Consider the following 15187-nt stretch of genomic DNA (forward strand, 5'->3'; position numbering starts at 1 on the left):
TGAAGCCATGTGGCTGTGAAGCTTATTTAAATAAATAAGTTTCAATCAGTCACAACCTACCCTGTTGTATGAGGATAATAATTCTGCAATTGTAAAAGATCCTCAGTTTCATGTGCATTCTAAACATTTTGATGTAAAATATCATTATGTGTGCAAACAGCAACAAAGAGGATGTATCAATATTATCTACTGTTCTACTGAAGATATGATTGCAGACATTTTTACAAAGGCACTCTCCAAAGTGTGGTATCAAAAGCTATCTCATTTGCTTGGAATGTCCATCGGCTTGCAGAGGAGTGTTGAGATGGCTGAACCTCACGGTCAAGGCTCAGGGACAAGCTAAAGTACTGAGGCCCTCACAAATGAGAGTCCAGGCTCATGTGGCTGAAAGATTATCTAATATTCCTAATATATACACGTATATATAAGAAAATGCTATATCTGGAAGATCCACATCTTTCTGAATCCTCCTTAATCCCGGACGCTCACTCATGTTTCATCTCTTAATCTGAGGCTTAATATTTTATTTTATTTATTTTATTTTATTCGATTTATGAGCATCTATCCAAATGATCTTTGGCCAAATTACTTACTTCGACTGGCCATAGACCATATGTCTTGAGAAGCTCATTTGCCTCCTCTCGCTTCATGATTTGTGCTGCTTTGACAATAGCTCTTGAATCTGCAATGGTGTGAAGAGGAAAATTAAGATGCAGGTTCATCAGCTTTTCAGTAAGCACTAAACAGATTAGACAGCAACAGTGGCTGTTCATCCCATGAATTAAAGCCATCATACATCTGGTAAAGATATATCAGAGTCTGAATTGAAGTTTAAAATGAATCACAAATCCACACTGTTCCTCATAGTCAGTACCACCACCAATGTCTTCACCATTGTGAATCTCAATTGGCAGCTGGGCTGCACGAGCTATCACAGGATATCTCTTCTCTGTACCAAAGCTGGATAGCTTTGTCTTATCTGCATAAATGATAAGTTCAAAAGGAGTGCCATCTTCTGGAAGGTTGCTTTATGAAAAAGTCAAATAATGAACATGATTTACGTTATGAATTTTATTACCTGAATTCTCAAAAAAGGTCCCCAGTCCATGATTCATGAACAAAGTGCACAAAATTACTGCCATTAAATTTGTACAGCTTCGCAGCATCCCAATTCCAATGTGATCTCAATCGTGAATCACGGAGCAAATCAAGACATCATTCTCACAAGTCACAGCCATAGACCTCAAAAGTGTGGACTTCTTTCTTATATGAAACATCTACAGTGTACTGCTCAAACTATATTTGATAAGCAATGTTCATGGTGAGAAGGCAGGTTAGCCAAGATATTAAGAATATGTACAGGTGTCAACAGCACTGATGCTTGTTTTCAATACTTGTGAAGCTCCATATCACTGGCTATGGTAAATTCAGCCTTGCCACTGGCGACTGCATTAATAATATTGATCAATGCATTGACTTGATCTTTGTTGAGTGCAGCATTTAGAGCAATCTTAGCAAACTCAAAATCTGTGCATGTTCGAAATGGTCCCCAAGGTTTCTCAGATTGTGGTGGAGGAGGCTGACTAGCTTCATCTCGTTCATATTCCTCAAATGACTGAACCTGCATGGAGTTCTTGCACGAGAATGAAACACTGTCTTGATATCATCAATACATGGCTTGAATGTATCTTTATTTGACAGACCATATCAGCACACAATCGAGCTGCCAACTCCTGTAGTCCACAACTACTCACCTTCATCAGATATGTCACGACCTGCATTCGAGTCATTGGTTGATGTGCTGGCAGGGCATTCAGCTGGCTCGTGCAAGGGCATCTCGCCACATGGCAGAGGTCCTTCATGGTGGTGGCATAAGGCAATAATTTGAAGAATATAAGGCTAACATCACTTACCATCACAGTGGCCAGCTGCGCCTTGAAGACTTGATGCTTCCAAGACAACTGTTCGAGCAGCTGTAGACATCAGTCAGTTAAATTCACGGCCACATCGCTCCCTTCTATGCAGTCAAGGACATTTGTGTACCTAAGTTCACAATCCTCGCAAGGTGGCTTGTGAACTCTCGTGCTGCACCTTGCAAGCCATCTGTCTCTACAACTGGAGTTTAATGATAATATCAGAATAAGCCATGTTTTGTCAAGCACTTACTTCATTCTGGGACCAGCTCTCACAACAGCTCTGCATCACGATCACGATCTCTGGCTTCTTTTAAACATTTTCACTCATGGCTTGCGATCTCCTTTGCATTGAAAGTCTTGTGACACCTCTCGCATTAATGTATTTGTACAGAGGCATGGTGGCCTTTAGCCTGCAATTGGGTTGTGACCTGCTGTAAGGACATTGCAGAGTTGTACAAGATGCAAGCTTCAGAAAAGATAAGAGAGCTCAAGATACAAAAGCGAGCAAAAATTGTGAAGCACTTGTAAGATGTCGGATAGCAAGACATAGCAATGACACAAGAGGTGCGCGTCTTGAAGGAATTGCAACATGATCATGTCTCATTGCAATCCAAGGTCTGATATGATAATTAAATAGCTCTGATTGGAATATCATTTTAACACATAGTTTATCTTGTAATGCAATTGCAACTGAAATTGCAAACTTGCAGAATTGCAATGTACTCCGACACCACTATACTGAAAGTGAAATGATGCGCCACAATCAGTATCATGTGACATTTCCACAGAGGGAGAAGGGGTCTCATCGGAGTTTTCTGACCCTATATCTAAAATCTTATTTATGCCCACCCCTTGATCCTCTCATCGCTCTCATTCTTCTCATCTGTGCTGAAGCAATCAACCTCCAAGGCTGAGAAGAACGTCATCGTGGGCAATGTTTGCTTATACAATGTGACATCCGGTGAGGCGTTCATTCGTGGAGTCGCTGTGGGGTGATTTGCAGTCAGGAATTCAGGTGCCAATGCTGTGGTTGAGGGCATCAGTGACCATGAATGTGAATATATGACCAGTGCTCATGTCGTAATACTTGACAGCACTGGCCGTAACTTCGGGGCAGGTATGAGCAGAGGCATTGCATACATTCTGGATACCGCTCACATGTTCACGTCCAAAGTCAACCCAGAGATGGTCAAGCTCGGGAAAGTCACTGACCCATGAGAGATCGCTCAGCTGCATGGGCTCATTGAAAATCACTGTCATTATACTGGTTCTGAGGTTGCTGTTGTAGGGGTTGGGAATGTGGCTGTGCAGGTCCTCATTGATGGCAGGATGTCCATCATGACGTTCCAGAATGTGATCTATGCACCCGAGTTGGCAGCAAACCTCATCTCCATGTCACGACTCGATCACGCTGGTAGGCAGTACTCAGGGGAACATGGTAAGCTGACTATCCATGGCCCATCCTCATGTCTCATTATTGTCGGCACACTCACATCTGGGGACCTCTATGAGGTTACACTCGAGAAGGTCGATCTGAAGATCCTGCCACATCTCCCTCGTGCTCTACTTGCGTATGACCCTCATGCATTGGCTGTGCCCAGGCTGAGTTCCGCTGCTGATGTGATGACCTGGCATCATCATCTGGGATATGTCAGTGAGTGAACTGTGGAGGAGATGCAGAGGTGCACACCGGTCACCAGGATAGTTGTCAATGGTGGCAAACCCATCACACCGGGGGCATGAGCCCATGATTCTGCTGGGAACATTTTGGACACATCACGATAACAGTCACAATGTAACTCTAATGTTACTGATGTAAACATCACGGAATAATTTAAATTATTGCGAGTGAGCTCATTGTGGAATAATAGTGATATTATTCAGAAACACACCAGGATGAGACAATAATTTTGCTCCGGCCAGCATTCATATAATATATTGGTATCATTTTGAATGGATCTTAAGGATACATTACAGATGTGATCAATGTGATGTTACGATGAGTACCAGATGCTTTCCATCATGTGCTGGCTGGAATCATCTTGAACGCATCAGGGATGTCCTAATATGGTTAGCACATTACTATATATAGTAATAACAATTATGCGATCACAATGAATCCATTGTGAACATCTTGAAGACATCATGGCCACTCACAGGTATTATTTGAGATTTTCCCCCAAGAAACATTTCAGATGCTATCGCAATAATGCTTGAATGCTGTCATCTGCAGCATTGGGGTCTCATTCTTGCATCTTTATGAATGCTATCAAAATTGTGCCACAATGTTAATGCTAAAAACATTTTAAAACATTCAAAATGATTTCAAAATGTATGCGCTAAAATCATTGCATAATTATTTGGACTGTTATTACAATGTGTCCAAAATGTTTCGGGCGGAATCATGGGCCCATGCCCCCAGTGTCAGTCAGTGTGAGGACTGCATCAAAGGCAAACAGACCCGTGCTCCATTCTGTGCTTCGGAGGTTGAGACGCAGCTTCTGGAGCACATATACGTTGACCTCATGGGACCATTCTCTGTGTCTTCACTCAGCAGTGCACGCTACCTGATGACAATTGACGATGGGGCATCATCATTTACTACGGTCTATCCTTTGGTCAACACGATCAAGGAGGACACACTTCGGTGCTTCCAAACCTTCCATCGCATGGCGAAGCGTCAGACCGACCAAAAGCTCCACAGGATACATTTTGACAATGGTACCGAGTTCATCAACGACATGTGAGCTGCCTACCTACAGCAACATGTGATCGTGTCCCAGCCGATGGTGCCATATACACCTCAGGAGAATGGTGTTAGTGAGCGGGGGCATCACACACTAGCTGATCATGCACGGGCTATGCTTTATGATGTTGGCCTCCCTAATTATCTTTGGGTGGAGGCTTTCCATACCAGTGCATATCTCAAATCACTTGTTCCATCTACACGTCAAGGAGGACATACTCCCTATGAATGCTGGCATGGTCGTCTACCGAATATCGCTCACTTGCGTGTTTTCGACTCTAAGGCATGGATGAAGGTACCTGATGATGTACGCATCAAACTGGATCTGAAATCTCATCAATGCTGGCTTGTTGGTTACACCGATGATGCCAATTATCGCCTCTGGAATCTGATGGCAGGTCTTCCAGGGGAAATTGTGCGGTCTCGCAATGTTATATTTGAGGAGAGTGCACCTCACCGTACCGTTGAGAATGTCATTCTTGAATGCCCTCTCCCATCTGTTACCATTCCTGCATCTGCACTGCCTATGTGCCCTCCTTCAGCACCTCTATTGCCACCATCTCTGCCATCTGCACCACAGCAGCCTGCACCATTGCAGTGATCGAGCAGGACACCAGTGGAGAGCCACGCATTGCATGAGTCTAAGGAGGCTACCCAGTGTGAGGACATTGCTCGGGCGCAGGGGGAGCTCTGGACAAATGACATACCTCATGCCACTGAGGCGTATATCACCTTTCTCGCTGCCTCAGACATGCTGGTCAATTCCGATGCCTACATTCATGAAGGGGGGCTGTGTCCTACCATGTTCAAGCAGGCCATCGCTGATGCCAATATCTGGCGACCCACAATGGAAAAGGAGATGTCAGATTTACGCAAGATAGGGGCTTGGAGACTGGTTTCTAGCACAGCTGACATGAATGTTGTAGGCTGCAAATGGGCCTTCACACAAAAGTTCAATGAGCATGGCAAATGGAAACCCAAGGCACGCCTCGTCATGAAGGGCTTCCATCAGATCACTGGTGTGGATTATTTCGAGATGCATGCCTCCGTCATGTGTTTCGAATTTCTCTGGGTCATTTTCACATTGGCTACCTACCGGGGGATGGAGATGGGCCAGGATGATGTAGAGAAGGCATATCTGAATGCATCATTATCTGAGGACATCTTCATGGAGTGACCCCCAGGCTATGTGGATGTGGAGCATCCCGACTGGGTGTGTGCATTGGACAGAGCACTCTATGGCATCATGCAGTCAGAGAATGAGTGGTGAAAAGACCTCGACTTACCTACTCTGATCTTGGGTTCTCGCATTCTCAGGCAGATGAGTGTGTGTGGGCCCGGATCAATGATGAGGGGCTTTCCATTATGGCTACTTACACCGATGATGTGACGTCTGCCTCCGATACCGTCTCGGGTCTTGCAGTTACGTGGGGGGACTTGGCGGCATGATACCAGCTCAGCAGCGATGGAGAACTAAAATATATGCTTGGCGTGGTCATTGAACATGATCGAACAGCTGGCACTTTGTGACTTACCCAGGGAGCATATGCACAGCGTGTCTTGACACATTTTAACATGCAAGAGTCGAACCCAGTGGCCACGCCACTGAAATCAAGGATCAAGCTAGCGAAGGCTTCTACACAGGTGATACCAGAGGAGGCCCTCGAGATGGCGACCATGCTCTATCGTGAGGTGCTTGGTGCTATCATATATCTGTCAGTTGCTACTCACCCAGACCTGGCTTATCTCATGCAGGTGTTGAGCCGCTGATGCATCCATGGAGCTCCTGGCCTCATGCTACTCCAACACTAATCCGGGGTCCGCTGTGTGGGGTGTATGCAGGAGACGACTTTGGCGAGGGTTTGCTGCGAGTCAGTTTAGTGACTTGAAGCTACTGGCAATAGGGATGGGTAATGAGTTGGTAATGGACTGGGGTAGTGTGCAGGTGCAGCCAACAATCGCAAGATTGGCAAATGACAGTGTGGGCAGCCAATATCGAGCCTTGGAAAAGGAACTAGAGTTGTGTGGAAAGGAAAAGCTGTATTTGAAAGGGGCTCCAAGCGTGGGACTGTCGAACTTGATCGCAAATGTGTTTTGATCGCAGCGAGGTGGAGCGGAGCTGATCGTATATGGGATGCTGATCGGAGGATGGCGGGGAAGCTCGGTTAAGTCCGATGTGCGAAGATCTTTGGGCCAACTACTATATTTGGGATGAAACCCACGGTCTAAGGCTAGAAATGGCCCAGAGCTGATCGGAAATGCGATATTGTCGCAGGAAGGCAGGTCGGATCTGATCATATATGCATTTCTGATCGGAGGACATCGGAGCGTCGGTGGCTAAACCAATGAGAGCGAGGCCTCAGACAGGTTCTGAGGAGTCCTGGGAACGTAGGGCTGAAAGAAATAACTGAGTGACGTAGTGTAGGAGTGTGATGGAATATCTTCGGTTGCTAGGTGGGCTGGGCCTGATGATGTAATGATGACGAAGTGCACTGTGATTGGTGCTGAGACTTAGCTGAAACTGCGAGAATGTGCCTAGTGACCGTAGCTAAGGCAATAGAAAAGAGCTGCTGGCTGAGAGACGAAGTGCTGAGACGTAGGCTGTGGGCTAGAAGACTCGAGCTCCTCCCAATTCGATTGATTTGGTATGTACATGTGGTAGGCTTATATACTGCCCTAGCAGGCCACCGTCGAGAGTTTGCCTGCTTGGGTGATTAAACTAGGTATGGTAAAAGAAAGACTGAAACGAGTAAGATATTAGCTGAAACTTGCAACATAATTGTGTTCCTGTTTGAGATACCGGACCAGGCCGTTAACACGTATCAAAACACATTTCACCCATGCTGACTTGGCTGGGCAGTCTTCGTGCATCTTTGCCATGATGGCGGTCCTTTGCCCTGGTCTTCTGGGTGCCTACTGCCTGATGCCATTGCTACTGCTAAGTCCACCGAGCCTTCTTGTGTTCAGAAGCGTCAGCATAGCTTCAGGATGGCCGAGCCTTCCCACGATGCTTCATTACTGCTGCCTCGTGATGAATGACTCCCGCGGTGGCAATAGCACGGACCAGCTCGTCGCCTTGCCGGCCTAACTTTGCCAAAATCGGGGTCATTCTTGTGCTTCTGTCGGTCAGCCGCTCTCGCCGCGCACCACTGCTACATGTCTAATCCTGGTATCGTCCACTGGCATGCACTGAAGCGTGTTCTTCACTACATCAAAGAAACCCTCGATTATGGCATTGTCTATTACAATGCTGACCATGCACACTCCACCATCGAACTGATGATTTACTCTGACTCCTCTTACTCTGATTGCGCAGACACAGGACGTTCGACTCAGGGTCATGTCATGGTGATGGCCAGTGGTCCTGTTACGTGGAGTTCACGGCACCAGGACATGGTTGCTCTATCCACTACTGAGGTGGAATACATCACAGCAGTGCATGCAGGGTAGACAGCAATGTGGATTGAGGAATTTATGGGTGATATTTATCTTCCTATTTCTCTTCCAGTCAGCCTCAGGATGGATAGTGCGGATGGTGAGAGTCTGGCAAAATGCTCCATCAACTTCACCCGGGTCCGGCACCTCAATGTTCGATACCATTGGCTTCACGAAGCTGTTCGACAGAAGCAAATTCAAATCACTCATATTCCCGGCACCGAGAATCCTGCGGACATTTTCACCAAGGCCCTTCCTCAGCCAGCTCTTCTCAAACACATTGGATTTCTTAGTCTCAAGGCTTAGATTCTTTCCTCTCCTTTCATTTTCTTATTCTTATTTTTTCTTCCCCCCCCCCCATTCTCCTCAGTGTCGCGGCCTAGGAGGAGTGTTGTAGTGCAGCCATTCTAGGAAAATGGGGAGAGTAGGAGCTTGAGTTTGACAGCACGAACATGTGATCAGCACGTAGGTACAGAGCGACGTGTCACGGTAGTAGCACCTCAGTCGAGTACGTTCATGTATGGCGCGACTGAGGTGAGGGACAGACTTTCTTTACTTTGCATAGCTAGAGACTTACAGTACTATACCAGACTACGCTCGTGTATCCAACAGTGCTGTACTGACATATGCTTGCAGTAACCTGTATCACAGAAGGTCGGCACATCCGAGAGCACAGGCCAGCTCATCTCTGGTAGTAGGTGAAGGTTGTAAAGTCTGATGTGTGCCTTACAGGCATTGGGGAATCTGGTGAGCTGTACATCTAGAGTGGGCAGGTCATCCTTGGATACAATTGCAATGAGAAAGTGTAAGTGCTTTGACAGGACCTTACTCGGGCTGAGGTGGACTCCTGGCAGTACAAGGGAGGCACTCTCTCCCGATGGATGAGGAGTCATCATTTTGCCTCACATTAACAACATTCGTTGATCCCCTCTGTGAATCAGACGTTTCTGGACTGGCGATGAGGTGATCTTTCTTAAGGAGAACAGCGATGTCTTTATCATGGATCGAATCAAGGTAAGGCTCCAACTATTTATACTATCTACACTCCTGAGGTGTAAATAAATAGTATATAGCAAATAGTTGTCTATATGTCATATAAACAGTTTATATAAAGTTTATATAGTTTTTTTGGTCTCATTTTTTGGTAGAGTTTTACTCAACTGTGAGCAGCCTCTGTGATTGTTAAGGCCTTTAAGGATCTGTGTGCATCAGCACGCATATGACAGTGAGCAGAAAACAAGCATTCAATGTCAACACTTGCACTAGGAATAACCAGGAAATTTCATGTCATACAAGAAATAACAAGAAACTCATGTTCATGAGCCTACATGATGATCAACTGTCAGTGATGGCTTCTGTCGAACACTGTAACTTTCAATTGGCTCACTGTTGTGCTGTCAAATCTAGCAATCATGCACTCAATAGCTCTATATCATCATAATATTATTTATACTATATATATACATTTATTTACTATGTACAGGCTCGACTGTAAATAAACAGATATAGTAAACAGTTAAAACTATGTAACATAGTAAATAGATAGAAATGTTAGAGCCTTAAATCAAGTGTGCCCATTCGCATTGTCCTGCTCATTACACATGATGCACGAGATTGTAGGAGTTGATCAATATGACGGAGTTTCAGGTCACGCCGGTGGAGCTGGAGGGTCACATGCTCAGGGTATGCACACATTGCAGACTAGGGTATGGCAAGAAACTCCTATGTTTTTTACATTAATGTAATTTACATGTAATTTACATAGTCCCAAAATACCCATGTCAAAAATGTCAAAATAGGGTCATCACGTGCACCTTCATATTGGCGACTCAGGCAGGCAAAGCTGGGCAAAAGCCAAGAGAAAGAACTCAGACAGGCAAAAGCTAAGAGAAAAATCACGGAAAGCCGGCCAGGTATCAAAAATAAAGGAAGAAGCCGGCCACCTGCTTGAAACTTTGCTTCGATGGTTACATCTAATACTCTCATTTTTCATGGCAAGCAAGCAAATTGGCTCGGGGAATCCTATGACAGCACATCTGCCTACTTCCATTGAGCATTTGCATCATGTGTGTGAACTTTCGTGTTTTTTTTACATTTTTGACAGAGTTTTGAATGTTTTTTACATGTAATTTACATGTAAAAAATCACATTCAGCAAAGTCACATTCTTGGGTGCCTATAACACGTGCGGTGACTTTTTGACCTTGAAAAAATCATGTAAAATACTTACATGGAGAGCAGACTTTTTGACATCATGTAAAAAACATCGCCGGAGTTTTATGCTGAACCCTATTGTGGATGTGGGCGTGGTCAGCATGCCGAACACATTCATGGGGGACCTCCCACTTGAATTCATCATGCTGCAGCCCCAGACCGCAGCAAGGGTGCAGAAGGATGTGGCCCTCACCACGAAAGTACAGGCGAGTATCTTCAAGGACCGCTAAGAGTCCCCTCTAGGTGAATGTTGCTGACATGGGTGGATGGAGCATGTTGCGGACATGAAGACGCAACACAAGTTGCTCATGGTGCAGGATTGTGTTCACTGAGGCTATCTAGAAGAACCTGAACAGAAAATTGTGTAAAGGATGTTGAAGGAGCAGGTAAAGGCACTGCGTATGTCTTCAGTTTGCACATGTCTTTAGATTGTGCGAGGGACTGTACTCGGGCTGTGGCTGATTTATAGCAGTATGAGGGAGGTGTTCTCCCCCAGATGCGGAGGTTCTGGCCAGGGAATCGGTGTGTCGCTGGTGTGTATATCTTACTTCACATCACTGGGGGCATGAGCCCATGATTCCGCTGGGAACATTTTGGACACATCACGATAACAGTCACAATGTAACTCTAATGTTACGGATGTAAACATCACGGAATAATTTGAATTATTTTGAGTGAGCTCATTGTGGAATAATAGTGATATTATTCAGAAAGACACCAAAATGAGACAACAATTTTGCTCTGGCCAGCATTCCTACAATATATTGGTACCATTCTGAATGGATCTTAAGGGTACATTACAAATGTGATCAATGTGATGTTACGATGAGTACCAGATGCTTTCCATCATGTGCCAGCTGGAATCATCTTGAACGCATCACGGATGTCCTAATATGGTTAGTACATTACTATATATAGTAACAACAATTATGCAATCACAATGAATCCATTGGGAACATCTTGAAGACATCATGGTCACTCACAGGTATCATTTGAGATTTTCTTCCAAGAAACATTTAGGATGCTATCACAATAATGCTTGAATGCTGTCATCTGCAGCATTGGGGTCTCATTCTTGCATCTTTATAGATGCTATCAAAATTGTGCTGCAATGTTGATGCTTAAAACATTCTAAAACATTCAAAATAATTTTAAAATGTATGTACTTAAAACATTGCATAATTATTTGGACTGTTATTACAATGTGTCCAAAATGTTTCAGGCGGAATCATGGGCCCATGTCCCCGATGCATTGTTGCCCATGCTAAAACCTTTTCCTGCTCTTTTCCTCTGCCGCACATTATGATGCTGATGGCAAAATGGAAGGGCAGCAAGCATGAACAGGCACTCCTCCTGAAATGCTGAGTGCCTTTGTGGGCATATTGTGGGCATACTGATCATGACATGAAGCCTTTTCATGCTGTGGGCATGCCAGTCATGGCCATCTTGATCATTTGAGCTTCCTCTCCATTCGTCCTTCCGTGTTTGCATATGAGGATGGGCGACAGGTTTTCGGACAGATCTGAACTGGCCAAATGCTCAGCACGGATGCCGCTGAGATCTATGTGAGTGGTAGTAGCACCATCGTCTAAACAGGTTCGGTGTCCACTCACTGAAATTTATCTTACTGGACGAGTTACCAAAATCTTAGTCCCCCCTAGCATGGGCAATAACTCTCTTTGTGATGGTCCATCTTCCCCTGTTAAGGTCTTAGCCAGTGTGCATGTTAAACGACGGCAGCCAAGACTGGCACCACGTCCAATAACTCACGACACCACTTGGGATTTGGGTACAAACGAGCAAGGTAACACTACATTAACTACCTCCCTTTTAACCATGCCACTTCAGGGCAGGTGGTGCAGCTCGCACGCCCAGCGCTTATTCGGCTGCCATTCCTGCAGCTCCTGTACCTGGCTCTGATGCCCCCGAGGTCCACCACTATCCCGCAGCACCTCCCAGGCCCCAAACGCCAACACGCCCCCTCGAGCCAGCCACCTAACCAGCTGCCTTATTCGCAGCTCCTTCCACCCTAACCGGCATGTTGGGAATGCCCGGAGGGAGCAATCTGAGAGCATCCAGTGAAGTCGTTGTGGCTGGCACCACATTACATAATATTCCAAATATATAAAGTAATCCTAATTAGGGAGCTCGGCATATAAGCTCGAGCTCTCCTTGCCCCGCTCCATCATCCGCTCGCTCGTCCTCTCAGATTCTGGCAAACGCTACAGGTTATGAGCCCCGGCAGCACTATATAAATGCATCATACAGCTATCTGAGTCTACTAGCGAAAAATCTACGAGATATATATAAAAGTGCGGAATTACCCCTATGCCAAAGAACACTGACTATGCAGATTCTCACAATCCATACCGCATGCCATACCTCACGGAGGACAATTGGCTTCCGTGGAAGAGGCGTGTGCAACATGTATGGAAGAGGAAGCGTCTTACCAAATATGTGACCGGTGAGATCCCGATTCTGCAGCCCCTGCCAGATATAGCGACGGCAGAAGAGAAGGCAGCGAGGGAAGCCGAGATCGCAGATTGGGAAGACAAAGATAGTGAAGCAGCAGAGGTCATGTTGATGTCCATGGCTGACGATCAGCTCATTCATGTGAGCGAGTCGGGGACATCACATGAGATTTGGGAGAGTCTTAGAATCGTGAAGAAGAAGCCAGGCCATCACGGCCTTCTGGCACACCAGCATATGTTATATCAACCTCGAGCTCCAGATGACAAGGACATGGATGACTGGTTGAAGGAACTGTGTCAGCTTCGGGAGAAGCTCCACCAGATGGGAAAGCTCATCCCGGACGACGAGTTCGTTTCAATTATCCTCATGTCGCTACTGGAATCCTGGGATTCATTCATGAATTCCTATTTCGGAGCAGCAAGAGGGCAGTCACAGTCTGGCAATGGAACTCAGATTACATCACAAGATCTCATCGCAGTCATTCGCAATGAGAACTGCCGCCGAAAGAGCTGAGATGCCGAGCAGGCTGCCACAGGCACATCGCAGACTCAAGCCCTCTTCACCCGGAATGCGGAGCGAAAGAAGGGTAAGAGCATGATGAGACCATGTGACATCTGTGGTCGGAAGAACCACATCACGTGGGATTGTAAATTCTGCGGGCACCCCAAAATGAAGTGCGAAAACTGCGGGAAATGGAGGCACAAGACCTTGGAGTGCTACGCCCCCGGAGGAATCTTATCTGATAAGGCACGAGATGAGCCGCCGCCGAAGAAGTCAAAGTTCGAAGCGCGTGAGCGCAATGATCCGCAGATCGCTGGATCAAGCCGTGCCAAGAGAGATCAGGCGAGAATTGCAGAAGATGATGACAAAAACTGTGTATCATTAGGTTTAGAAGATTCAGATGCTTCATTTTATGGTTAGTTTGCAGATTCAGAAAGCACCTCCCACATCACTTCTCGCCATAATGTTTTCCAGACCTATGAGCCCTTATGCAACCACTTAATCTCCGGGATAGGTCCAGCGCCTATCAAGGCTTTAGGCCGAGGCACTGTAGCCATCCGAAGTAAAGTGGGAAATCGCATAGTAAGGTTCAATCTTCGCAATGTGCTACATGCGCCAACAGCACCCAGCAATCTTCTATCCATTGCATGGCTTGATGAAGCTGGTGGAAGGGTACACATGGGTGACAGTCATGTGCTAATCATGGATAAGCATGGTGCTACACTTGCTGTAGGTAAGAAACAAGGTCAACTTTATCAATTAAATCTCGAGCCCGTTTCTACCGCTTTCGAACCATATATGTCATGCAGGAAGACACTCCTCACACCTGGGATGAGTGGCACAGAATTTATGGCCATATTGCGAAACCAGCGCTCACACGGTTACACTGGGAGCACATGGTCGAAGGCCTAGAAATCGCGCCCAGCCCAGATAATATTGAGTGTGAAGCCTGCGTACAAGCTAAGGCCATCAGGAAGTCGTTTCTGAAAGAGGCAGCAAAAAGAGACACAGTCTCCAGAGAATTAACACACACAGATGTGTGGGAACCGGCTCCGACGACTGCCCTACAAGGATGGCGTTATTTCATCTCATTCACGGATGACTGTATCAGATTTACTACAGTATCATTCATGAAAACGAAAGACGAGACATCCGAGAAAGTCAAATTTTATTTGACAAATCTTGACCGTCATTATGGGACTCAGCGTCGTCAGCTCCGAATGGATAATGGATGCGAATATCTAAATAACGACTTGACACAATGGTGCCAATCCCGAGGAATTGAAACAGGCACTACTGCGCCTTATTCTCCATCCCAGAATAGGATTGCGGAACATCTAAACTGCACGTTATTATCGCGCGCGCACGCTATGCTCTACGCACGTGACATTCCACGCTATCTGTGGGCAGAAGCAGTGGGTCATGCCACATACATCAAGAATCACGCACCTATGCGCGCATTACCTGACATGACGCCATACGAGAAATGGAATGCGCAGAAGCCTAATATTGCGTATCTACGTGAATTCGGATCCAACGTATGGGTGCTAAATGAAGCACTTAACTTATCGAAGTTAGCGCCGCACACCATGAAGTACATCTTCATTGGCTATCTCGATGGACTGCGCGCCATTCGCTACTACGACGCGTCCACACGCGCTGTAAAAACTTCGCGCAATTATCATTTTGTGCCCGCTTCGCAGCTTCCACTCTCTGTGACAACCGACACATCAGAGCTACAGGAGGAGTCCGTGTCAGATCAAACGTGCGAGGGGGAGTCTTCCACTGAGAATGCACCGCGTTTCGATCTGAAGAAGTGAAAGCATATCGAAGTGGAAGAAGCGCAGGTACCTGAAGAACCTCGGAGATCAAAATGAAAGATCACACGTCCGAACTATCGGCTC

At 46.0% G+C, this 15187-nt stretch overlaps 2 protein-coding genes across 2 annotated transcripts; one reads left to right on the plus strand and one right to left on the minus strand.

Annotated features, from left to right (window-relative positions):
• Positions 1–1399: 1399 nt before the first annotated feature.
• Positions 1400–1564, minus strand: LAESUDRAFT_631845 (uncharacterized protein; the record flags this gene model as incomplete). The annotated part of the gene is made up of 1 exon (XM_040903405.1): positions 1400–1564. A coding segment is annotated over one exon (165 nt), but the record flags the coding sequence as incomplete, so codon positions are not given.
• An 11074-nt stretch (positions 1565–12638) lies between these two features.
• Positions 12639–13295, plus strand: LAESUDRAFT_804143 (uncharacterized protein; the record flags this gene model as incomplete). Its single annotated transcript, XM_040914024.1, has 1 exon — positions 12639–13295. The coding sequence occupies one exon, from the start codon at positions 12639–12641 to the stop codon at positions 13293–13295; it is 657 nt and encodes a 218-aa protein (XP_040757882.1).
• Between the last annotated feature and the right edge of the window lie 1892 nt (positions 13296–15187).

The sequence above is a fragment of the Laetiporus sulphureus genome (assembly GCF_001632365.1).
Source record: "Laetiporus sulphureus 93-53 unplaced genomic scaffold LAESUscaffold_91, whole genome shotgun sequence".
Lineage (NCBI taxonomy): Eukaryota > Fungi > Basidiomycota > Agaricomycetes > Polyporales > Laetiporaceae > Laetiporus > Laetiporus sulphureus.